Source organism: Tachysurus vachellii, chromosome 18 (genome assembly GCF_030014155.1).
Source record: "Tachysurus vachellii isolate PV-2020 chromosome 18, HZAU_Pvac_v1, whole genome shotgun sequence".
NCBI lineage: Eukaryota > Metazoa > Chordata > Actinopteri > Siluriformes > Bagridae > Tachysurus > Tachysurus vachellii.
In genome coordinates this window covers 10,067,760-10,077,477 of record NC_083477.1, presented here as the reverse complement: position 1 = coordinate 10,077,477, position 9,718 = coordinate 10,067,760, and the positions used below count along the sequence as shown (strand labels likewise).

At 38.3% G+C, this 9,718-nt stretch overlaps 1 protein-coding gene across 2 annotated transcripts; it reads right to left on the bottom strand.

Moving 5' to 3' along the window:
- Positions 1-6,119: 6,119 nt before the first annotated feature.
- Positions 6,120-8,541, bottom strand: pmp22a (peripheral myelin protein 22a). 2 transcript variants are annotated; one of them, XM_060892238.1, is made up of 5 exons: positions 8,375-8,541; positions 7,406-7,510; positions 7,211-7,304; positions 6,983-7,123; positions 6,120-6,868 (listed from the first exon to the last, which is right to left on the bottom strand). In XM_060892238.1, exons 2-5 carry the CDS (start codon positions 7,481-7,483, stop codon positions 6,708-6,710), a joined length of 474 nt encoding a protein of 157 aa, XP_060748221.1. In that variant the 5' UTR covers positions 7,484-7,510; positions 8,375-8,541; the 3' UTR covers positions 6,120-6,707. The 2 variants fall into 2 exon arrangements, with proteins under 2 accessions (XP_060748221.1, XP_060748220.1); XM_060892237.1 differs by having other exon boundaries at positions 8,310-8,539.
- Between the last annotated feature and the right edge of the window lie 1,177 nt (positions 8,542-9,718).

Here is a 9,718-nt window from a genome sequence, read left to right as displayed (position 1 = left end):
AAAAGAGTGTTGTAATAGAAAGAAGTCCTAGATATAAGCTCCCTGCTTTTAGCCAGGAGTGATTAGAAGCTTATTGCAAGGCAATTAACCGGCAGGAGAAGAGGATAGGGGGATGACTGTGGGAGATAACACCATGGGTAGATCAGATCCAATCAGACAGTGGTGGTTGTGCACTCTTTCTTGTTTATGGCTCATTCAATGGGAAACATACTCGGAAGATAGAGAGATAAGTTTAATTCAGACTCGTCCAATCTGTCTAAGCAGAGCTGACACTAATAGCAAATTCAATGTTGTACTAGCGGGGGATGAGCCCATCTGAGAGCGCTGCCAGCGGATACCCAAAGGAAGTATCTTTCTATAAGTGTTTACCTGAAACCTGTGTGCTGTCAAGTTATATGAATGAGCTGCACTCTTCAAAGCTTCCATCCATCTTGGGGCTAAAATGTTTGCTGGGTGTAATGCAAGCTCTCATTTATCTAGGGGTGAATCAGACCTATCGGGCCACTGATCATTCATTACTCACTAAAACAAGGGTTCCAGCGAGGACTAAAACAAACAAACCCACAAGTACACCAAAGGCTTTAACTGAGGTCAGCAAGGTTAAACTAGCCGAACTAGAACTGACCTTTATTGGTTTTCCTCTATTTAATCAGACGTCTGTTAGAGAAGTAGTTAATTGAACTGGTTTAACCTGATGATGGTTGGTATAATGACCTTCACTTTAATACAGAGACACAGAGCCATGAACTCTAACCAGTTACAGTCTAACTACAGTAACTGTTCCACACATTGTGAAGTGCTTGTCCAAACACTGCCATATAATTCTACATATGTATAATCATATGACGTGTAACAGATCATCTACATATGAAGTAATCTTCAAGTGAACACTACCCAGGGAGTAAAATGCTAAAGTCTTTAATGTTGTCCCAAAATGAAACTTCGTTGTGTATCCAAAAATGTGGTAGACCACTAATATTATGAGTATAATTCTTTTTAACCCACTGAGGATGACATTTAGCCCCACACTAAGAATGCAGTGAAGGAAAATGAAAGAGACGAAAGATCTGTAATTAGACACAAGCATGAAGGCTTAAGACATGGTAATGAAGATGTCCCTACCTGCAAGCTCAGGATTAGAGGCAATAGTTTAAGAGTTTTAGAGATTAGAGTCACAGAGCACCTAAACAGTCAACGTCATAATTATTGGCACACTTGAAGAAAATGGCCTACAATTATGTACCACTAATAATAATATTTTAACTTTAAGAACATTTTAATGGATAAATCTTGTAAATAATTTCAAACAAATATTCATCCTTAAAAAAAGTTTTTTTGCAAACTATTGTTGCCTTCGAGCAAAAATTAGGTTGCACATTTTTCAGCACAACTTAAAACAGCATCATGTGTGGTGGGACTTGAAGAGGGCAGTCCACATACATAGTCGTACAAATATAATGGATCAAGTATATTTTAACTTGTTAAAGATTTAGGAAAATTCATTCCAGAGGAAGTGTTGTCAAGTCAATGAATTCTTTATTGGGGTTGGGACAGTTGTGAATTTCTATGTTTATAATATTGTTTTAAGTCCCAGGATGTTCACACATATATCTCAAGCATTTTGGCTTATTTTCAGGAAAGGTGTTAATAATCGTAGAAGGGACTGTAGCTAGTTGGAAAGCAAATGTAAAAGCTTTATTGTTCTCACTTTAAATGCATGAAGTACACCTGAGAGGAAGAGTAGTAAAGGTATGTGAGGTGTTTTGATAGGAAAGAAATAATACAGACTGTGACAACGGAGTGTAAACACATGCAATGTACAAAACTACATGAACAAGTGCTTTTTAGAGTTTTTGTGGTAATTCCTATAGATACCAGAAATTTATAAAGCCAATATTTAGGTTAAGAAGTCCTGAAGACCTAACTCACTATGTTGCTTATTTTAATTCCTGGTAGAGGAAAACTTTAGAGAACTGGAGGTTTAAATCAGCTTAGAAAGTTTAGAACAAGCTAACACATCGACTCTGACGATCACTCACTTTAGCTGAGCGTGGTTGAAGCTTTTGTGTTCCTCTGGCTTGCCTGACTGGAGAACTAAACCAAGAGGGGAAGGGGTCACAGTAAAGAAAAGCGAGAGGAGTGAGATGAGTGCATTAGATGGGTTATTTAGAGTTTCTGAAAAAGCTTCTTCTCAGGGTGCATTACAGGGTCATAGTTTTTGTTAGAATATGAGCTTCTGAGGAAAGAAAAGCTCTGGTATCAGTACATTCCTGACAGATCCTTTGCTTTCTGTCTTATTTCTTAGCTCTTTGCTTGCGCTGATATATCTTTGCCTAGGCACTTCCTTGAAGCTGGAAGTGAGAGCAGATAGACTCTTGTATCCATTAGACCACCTGTCAGTCATACTACTAGCAATTTAAGCAACAAGGTCAGGGGTCAAAAGCGTCACCGGTTTGTGCATCTGCAGCTTGGGCCAGGTCTCCTCACCAAGGCAGTCAAAGAGAGCAGCCAGCCGCAATGTAATGTGTATTAGCACCACAAAGAGGCTGCGGAGGGGCTCGGGTGGGGGTGCTGCTTTGATTTTGAGGAGATTTATAGCCATGATGAAATTGGGCCTGAATATCCCCAGCTTCCCTATTTTCTCCATCATTTACTCCCATCTAAAGGGTCTGCCTTTGTTCCTAGAGATGATCGCCTGAGATGAAAAAGGTGGCCAATCTAAAGAAACAGAATAAGGGGACGATCCCCTGTCCAGATAGAGACACTTTTTTTGAGGCCTTTATCAGCTGATGCATGGCACGAGGTGAGTAGGACCAACAGAACACTTGATCCTCTTAATCCCTCTTAATCTTGTCCAGTTACTTTATGCCTACAGTACATGTTCAGGTTGAAGGATGAAAGCCAAAGCAACTAACACCAGCATTTGTTCATCCTGGTCATTCTGCAAAGCAGAGGTGTAGAGTTGTGTCCACAAACGCTGGACAATATCCTCCTCACCGTGCTCTGTCTCATCCCAGATGAGGGGCTCTACATCCTGTAGTAAATACTGGCTGTCCCTCCATGACCCTGGCAGTGATAAACAACCTTTAAGGTTAACCGCGTTTGAAATGGAGCTGTGAGGTCATTATGAGCCCCCTGAGTTTTTCTTGACATTCCCAATATGTCAAGTGCTGTTGTACAAATTTGGTTTTAGAAGAATAGAAGGTGACTTTTAGCTGATTTAGCTGAAGGTGATATTTAATATCATATTCTTAGGCATATCATTCTCCTGTGATAGAGGTGTTTATGGTGACAAACTTTGTGAACATCTCTTATTTATAGACTAATCAATTTACTGACAACAGTTTCATTAAGACTTCAAAAATTTTCTCTTGTACTGATGCCATGAGCTGTAACTTTTAGATATCCATCTACAGGAGTCAATAATAAAATGTGAGACACAATAATTTGTCTCATTATTTTAAAACTTTCTACAGTTTCAGGTTTAGCATATTACGGATCCTCTTCTTTCCTAACACATGCCGATGCACTTTAAGGCACCTTGGTGCATGTGGAGTTTTCCAATTATGACATGCACAGGTCACGAGCTGCAATAAAATGGACCTACTGAGAGAAATAAATAATGTCAAATACACAAGAAAACAACATAATGATATATATTATATAAACATACCTACATGCAACATGTAATCACTGTGTAATATTCATTCATCTGAAGTAACTTCTTTATCCTCAGGGTTGTGGCTACTCGATCACACTCTCATTCACACCCAGGGGCAATTTAACATTACTAGTCCACATGTTTTTGGCCAGTGGAAGGAAACCAGACAACTCAAAGGAAACCCAAATATACAAGTGCAAAATGCCACACAAAGAGGAACCCAAGCTCAGGAGTGACCCTGTGAGCCTGGAGTGTTAGGTGCCAACACTACACCCTGTGCCACCATACCACCCTCAGGGTCTGACAATTTGCACATCATTAGAACAAACTGAAGTAGGCAAACATGTTTAAAGTATACTTTAATTTTCCTTACGTTGTACGGAACACCTGAGTGTATCATGTATGATACAACTGAAATTTATTTGTAACTTAAAAATAAGCCTCTATAGGTTAGATTATCTGGTGTATAAGTGTCTGTTGCCATCTTGTGGTGATAAATGAGATGTACCTTTGGTTTTGTAGACCTTACATAAAGCTTAGAATCTTAAAATTTATGTTTGTTGTTTAATTGTTGTTCGACTTGATACTCATCTGCATTTTTCTGAGCTTGGAAAAGAATGTCAGAGAATGTTGGTTGCCTTAATTCAATAAAATTGTAAATAAATAAATGAATTATTTTGAAAAGGAAAAATGACAAAGGCAAGTAAATAAATAAATAAATAACTAGATAAATAACTAAATAAATAAATGAATAAATAAATAAATATATCAATAGCTATTTCTTATTTCTTATTTCCTTATCTTGAAAATTATGTACTCCTTTAAACAATCAGCAGGGTCACCCAGTTTGTACATTTGTTAATGCATTTTTTCTATCCTAAAAAATATTATAAAAATAACATTTATATACAGAAGAGGAAATAAACCATTAAGGTAATTATCTTATTACTATATGGATGCTGTAAAAAATTTAAAAGTCAGGACAATGAAACTGAAAAATTTGGTTTTAGGCTATAATAATTCATTAGTATGGTGTGGGGCCTCTTTTTGCAGCCAATACACCATCAAATCATCTTGGTAATGACAGATACGTGTCCTGCACTGTGGCAAGAGGGATTTTGTGCTATTCCTCTTGCAAAACAGTGGCCAGGTCACTATGTATTGTTGTAGAGGTAAATGTTTCCTGAAATGGGGGGAGCAAAGTCTTCTCCACATGGGTTTTCTGGATGTTGGAAAGACAGTGACGGTGCACTCATCAGAGAAAAATACATGTTTCACATTGTCCACATCTCAAGATTTTTGCTGCTGGCACCATTGAAACTGATGTTTGGCTTTGGCAGGAGGGACCAAAAGTTTGGCTATAGCAGCCTGACCATGAATATTGTCCCTGTGCAGCTTCCAACAAACAGTTTTGGTGGAAACAGGAGTGTTGAGGTGTGCATTTAATTTTACAGTGTGTTATTCAGCTGGTGTTGGATTTGGTGGATGTGGTCAGTCCTTTTTGGTGGTATGCCAACAACCTAAAATATAGTAGCTCTAAATATACCACAAAGGCTTGCTGTCCTGGTCACAGATGCAGTAGTAAGATGCATACAAATGGTGTATTTTGTGGATTGCAATATTTTATGTACAGCTGTGCTATTGTTCTGCTAATTCAATTTTCACACTCTGATCTTACTTATGGAATGTGACATCAGTGAAGATTGACTGCCCGGTCGTTCATATATAGGTGTGAATCCTATTTTATTGTTCAACCTTTGTAGCTTGACTGCTTTAAACACTGTACGTACACTGTATAAGTGAACACATTTCTCAGTAATTGTAGCAAATCTTTGCAAAGAAATAAAGACTTATGAACTTTTTTGGTTTGAAATCAGAAAGTAACAAATTCCTAAAGTAAATTTGAATTAAACAGACATGACATGACAAACACTTGTAAAAGTCCACATAGGAAGCAAACGACCCCGGAGTTATGAATAAGTAATGTTACCCACTGCACCACCATGCTGCTCATACAGAATTTAGCATTCTATTTTATGTAGAAATACAAGTCTCCTTAATAAATACCCTCTCATCATGTATTTTAAACCAAATAATGTGGCACTGACCCGGTTTCATTTATAAATATCCACTTATCCCGAAATCAGGCATGAAAAATACAAGCAACCTTGCAGAGCTAATATAAAGCTTAAACTGCTTATATGAAGTAGATGCAAAAACACCAGTCAGCTACATCGTCTTTTTTCTACCATTAAAAAAATTTAACATATGACTTCATTCTCTCTAGTATCCCATGAGAGGGGTTTTTTCTACCTTTAATTATTTACCATTGTAGACTTAACTGTCATGTCAGTAGAGCCTGGATACAACACATTGTTGTAAAGGCAAGCAAAGAATTGCACTCAATTGAACACTTGATGCCTTCTGGTGGCCTAGCAAAATCAGGCAGGAAATGATGTATTATTTGTTTCTTTATTTTTAGAATCTTATTAAAAGCATACAAAACAAAAAACAGTTGGATATTTTGGCACACGTACAATACACAATGTAAAATAGTTTTGCTCAACTGAACAGAAATATAGGTGTATCTAGCTATAAACTGAAGGCTAAAACAGCACCATTTCACTATATAAAAATACGAACAGAACAATTTGGTTTATCACATAAAAATAAACACAATTTCATCATACAACCTTTGTGAAATTGGATTTCATAAATGTACTTCTATTGGATACAAGATCAAACAAAGAAGGATAAAAATCGTTATTCTGTCTTTTTTGTGGTCAGCTTCAAAATATGGGCCTTCATCAACAAGGATTCGACATTCATATGTACAAACACCAATGTAAAAGTGATATAAATAGTATCAAAGCCACAGACTCATCCTCACTGAGTCATCATTGAGTTTGATCTTCATGATTTGTCACTTTTGCTTGATCACACATTTGGCACACATTGTTATACGGGCCAGTGAAAAAAGTCCATTTGGGTCTGTGGACTGAGTGTCATTCTCAGTGATGACAGCGGGCATTTCTCCGCTTTTCCTTCACTCCTTCTTCCTCAGAATGATGTAAATGAGGCCGCTTATCAGAGTGAGAGGGAACGCCAGCCAGGCTAGCACAAAGGCAAAGCCGAACGAGTAGCCTTCTTCCGGCACTCCCGGCCTCATCACTGTGTAGATTATAGCTCCACTCATCACAAATAGGCCTGCAAGAGCAAGCGAGAGAACAAGTGAAATGATAGGACACACCCATCCAATCTCAAACTATCACTTTCTTTCACAGCATCAGCATGCATCTATAATCTGGTTGGAATACTTACTGGATAGGATCTGAAAGATAGCAGTGAAGAAGAACCGACCTCCCTTGTTCAGGGTGAAGAGTTGCCAAATGAATATGATCAGAGACAGCAGGCAGAAGATTGTGGCTAGGATCATAAGACCCTGTACTGCCTGAAGCCAATCTAAAATAACAAACCAAGAGGCCAAAAATTAGCCCCAGCATTCTGAAAATTCTTGATTTATTTATTTATGTTAAGTGTCTTGCCTACCTGCACTGCTGACATCTGTGCATTCATATCCTCCATTTTTTACTGTGCAGGCATTCCACAGGTCATAACTCTTTAATTGAATTGTGCTCCAGGCCTTGATTTAAGAATAAAAGTCATGCCCGTATATGTTAATAGTTCAGTACATAACCCACACACCATAATCAGGCATATGGTGCAAGAAACATGCATACTCACATTCACAGATGTAGAAATGAGCAGCAGAATCAGATCCAGAAGGTGCAAAATGACTGTTCCAATCAGGACCACCAGCATGGTTGCGTTAATCTGTAATTTGCTGTTCTGCAAAAACAGAAGTAGCAGAATATTTAATAAGATTTTAGTAAGTGATTTGGAACAGAGTGCATTCAAGAAGATGTGCATCCCAGCAGTTCCTACCATCTGGTGTTTAAAAGGTCATTTTACATGCAGTTTATTATCTGGACAGCAGGAGGCGCTCTGTTCTAACTATTGCAAGATGATCTTGGTCCCAGTGTGAACTTCAACAGTGTTACTTTACAGTAACATACAAAGGATAAACAAAATCGTTGAAATGTTGCAAACACTTAAGGACACATCTATTTAACTTGGAAAAGACGCAGAATAAGAACCAAGCCTCCAAGTTCACAATTTGTCTCACCATTAAAGAAAGAAAAAAAAGTTTAAAAACAAAACAAAGTTTAAAAAAAAAGATTTTTCTTTTTCTTTTTTTTCTTCTTATTTTAAGTTCAACCAAATAGGCCGAAGAGCGAAAGTTGTTGTTTTCGTCTATATTTTTAAGTAGAGATTTTGGGGCGTGGGTTTAAATCTAATCATGAAGCTCTCACATGTGCAATGCAACTGACAGAAGTTATTGATTTATGTAAAAAAAAAAGAAAAAAGGATACTAACAAAACCCTCACACACGATATTCTGCTACGACACAAATGTAAACAATCTATTTATGACGTAGAAAAGTTTCCTCCATGCTGTAAAATATCATCCTGTGGTGTTTATAAATAATCCTTAGGATGTGCATGAAAATTATTTTTGATCAAATTGTCAAAAAAAAACAAAAAAAAACATAAAAACACACATACAAAAAAAAAAACCTACAACTTACGAGGTGAAGTGAAGAATCCTGGAAAAGAGTTAGAGAGAGAAAGCAGGAGCAAAACACCGAGCTACCTTTACTACGAGATCCCAGTACAGATTCCCCTAAACCACGAGCTCTGGATTCCAGATGTGGATTTTTTTTTTCTTCAGGAACGTGAGAACACCGCCCTGTGAGCGCCTTTACGTCACTATACACGTCTCTGTCTTTACACGCGTACGTGACTGCATGAGTGAGGCTACTACAGTGTTTTGGTGCCTTATAGGCGGCACACAGGACGACGTGTTTACTGTTTATTCGACTGCGAATCACGTGCCATTGAGGATTGTTTGGTGCTCGCGTATCACTGGGTTTAGTCTCGCGCTTGCATGCGTTCGTGAAGACTGTAAGTTATTGAACGGAATGGGTTGCGTGTGCGCGCGCACCTCCCATCAGTGGCCCCACGGTATGCCCAGAATGCCGGTGTGTGTAACAAACGCCCCTATTTACTCCGACATCTGGGGTGGAAGCGCTGAGCTTTAAACTTTGCCAGACCTCTCGTGCACAGCAAGGATTGTGAAGTAGTGACTCACAACCACGCCATGTTTACACCATGCTCACCATTCCATGTGGGTTTTTACTCAAATGCTATAAAGCGTGGAACTCAAATAAAGATAAAGGCTTATCTATGCATGCTGATTACCTAGACCGGTCTATGGTTACTTACGCAGACTCATGCTTAATGAACACAATATAATGAACAATTTTTGTTCAATGAAGTAAATCATTTTACTTTATACCAGGATGACAAGTCTGCATAAATCGCTTGGTCAGAAAAGATACTTATGAATATAATAAATTAATTCATCTTTAGTAACCTCTTTAACCTGGCTGGGATTGAGGTGGATCTGGTGCATATTGCAGGAACATTGGTAAGAGGAGGACATGTGGTCTGGTTGGGATGCCAGGCTCAATCCAAGTTGCATGTTTTTGTTTTTTTTTGCAAAACCTGAAGGAAACCAATATGGGGACAGAGAGAACACAATAAAACTCTCTACCTGAGATACCAGGTGTGAAAATGTTTCGAGCAATTAATTAATGACTAGATAGCTTACTGTGTTCACATGCAAGATATAATTTTATTGATGCATGCATTGTTGGGCCTGTTTGAATCACTGTACACGCATTATGTGTGATATTATATGCATTTACTTATTGCACTGAAACTTATCTTACCAATTTGATTTAATTAATTTACACAATGTAAGCATAACACCCCCTGCGATGGGTTGGCACTCCGTCCAGGGTGTATCCTGCCTTGATGCCCAATGACGCCTGAGATAGGCACAGGCTCCCCGTGACCCGAGGTAGTTCGGATAAGCGGTAGAAGATGAATGAATGAATGAAAGCATAACACCCAAACTACACCAGACAATCTG

What these genes read in the sequence shown, in the direction of transcription:
- pmp22a (XM_060892238.1), bottom strand. Translation starts at nt 7,483, where the DNA reads ATGCTGGTGGTCCTGATTGGAACAGTCATTTTGCACCTTCTGGATCTG. An exon ending in TCATTTCTACATCTGTGAAT is followed by an intron (nt 7,305 to 7,405) that starts GTGAGTATGCAT and finishes TCTTAAATCAAG; the next exon opens with GCCTGGAGCACAATTCAATT. An exon ending in TATCTTTCAGATCCTATCCA is followed by an intron (nt 6,869 to 6,982) that starts GTAAGTATTCCA and finishes TTGCTCTTGCAG; the next exon opens with GCCTATTTGTGATGAGTGGA.